Source organism: Aureobasidium pullulans, assembly GCF_000721785.1.
Source record: "Aureobasidium pullulans EXF-150 unplaced genomic scaffold scaffold_129, whole genome shotgun sequence".
NCBI lineage: Eukaryota > Fungi > Ascomycota > Dothideomycetes > Dothideales > Saccotheciaceae > Aureobasidium > Aureobasidium pullulans.
Genome location: NW_021941149.1, coordinates 1 through 1,291, shown reverse-complemented (window position 1 = coordinate 1,291; position 1,291 = coordinate 1). Strand labels below are relative to the sequence as shown.

Genomic DNA, 1,291 nt, shown 5'->3' with positions numbered 1-1,291 from the left:
CTAAGGAACTATAGCTCTTCGAGAGATCTAGAACTACTAAAAGAGTACAGATCTTATTATCCCTAGGCTACTATTCTAGCGCCTTATAAGGGAAGTTACTAGCGTTCTAGGCTATAACCTACGCTTTCGTTCTAAGGCGATTATAGCACTATAAGAGGCTACAAAGGCTTATCTTATATAGCATTTTAAGTTAGCCTAGTTACTTACTATCTATAGAAGGCGAGTTATAATTATGTAGAAGGACATACTACTAGTTTAGGAGTTTAAAAAACGTCTAACCATTTAATTTGATTAATTAGGTAAGCTAATTTTCTCCCTTCTATATGTCCCTAAAGGACCTAAAAACTATAATAATATAATTATTCTTCTTATGTTTCTATTTGCGCTCTATAAATCGTTAGACTATTATAAGACTATTATACGTTAATCGCATATACCTAAACTATTAAAGAGTTATACGGCCTACGATTGCCTTAATAAGCTTAAAGTCCTTTAACTAGATAGTAATACGCTTTACATAAATGGCACCTAGGTTAACTATCTTAAACATTATAATTATGTATGCTTCTATAGCGACCTAAAGAGCATCGATAGTAGATTTCTAGAATCGTAGATCTTCTTTATAGTCCTTAGCAATTTCTCTAACGAGTCTTTAGAACAGCAAGATAGTAATAAGTGTTCTAGTAGTTACCTAGTAGTGCTTAATTTTAGAAAGGGCATTTGTTCCTATATACTATTAGCATAAGACTATTATAAGACTATTATAGTATACATACCGCCCTTCTTAGTGTTAGTTAATAGGACGAATCTTAGAGCCTTGTCGCCGAGCATGTTTCCTTTTCCGCTTAAGTTATATAGTTAAGGTCCTTCGTAGTTTTTACCCTTAGACGATTTAGCTACGTTCTTCTTAGGTACTTGCTTCTTAGGTGCTTGCTTCTTAGGTAGGACCTTTAGTAATTGCTTGCTAGTAGAGACGGTCTTTTTTCTAGTCAATTCTCTACTAATAGGAACTGTCTTTCCTCTAGTAGCTCTTCTACTGCTTCTAGTAGCATCGGGTCTAGGTACGCGCTTTTTTAATACTCTTATACTTAGAAGGGGATTAATGTTAGAATCCTCGAGATCGGACATGCTATTTAGTGTTAGCTAAGACTATTATAAGACTATTACACCTACTTACCTTACCTTCGAGACCTTCATCTTCTTAAGAGTCTTTTTAGGTACTATAAGTGTCTTAGAATTAGAATTAGAATTAGAACCTAATAGCGATTCTAGACCCTCGTCCTCTAAGGTT

General features: G+C 34.4%; 1 protein-coding gene across 1 annotated transcript; it reads right to left on the bottom strand.

Moving 5' to 3' along the window:
- Positions 1-691: 691 nt before the first annotated feature.
- M438DRAFT_360616 (uncharacterized protein) lies at positions 692-1,220 on the bottom strand (the record flags this gene model as incomplete). Its single annotated transcript, XM_029907451.1, has 4 exons — positions 692-726; positions 777-836; positions 882-1,129; positions 1,178-1,220. Coding segments are annotated over 4 exons (386 nt in total), but the record flags the coding sequence as incomplete, so codon positions are not given.
- Positions 1,221-1,291: the final 71 nt, after the last annotated feature.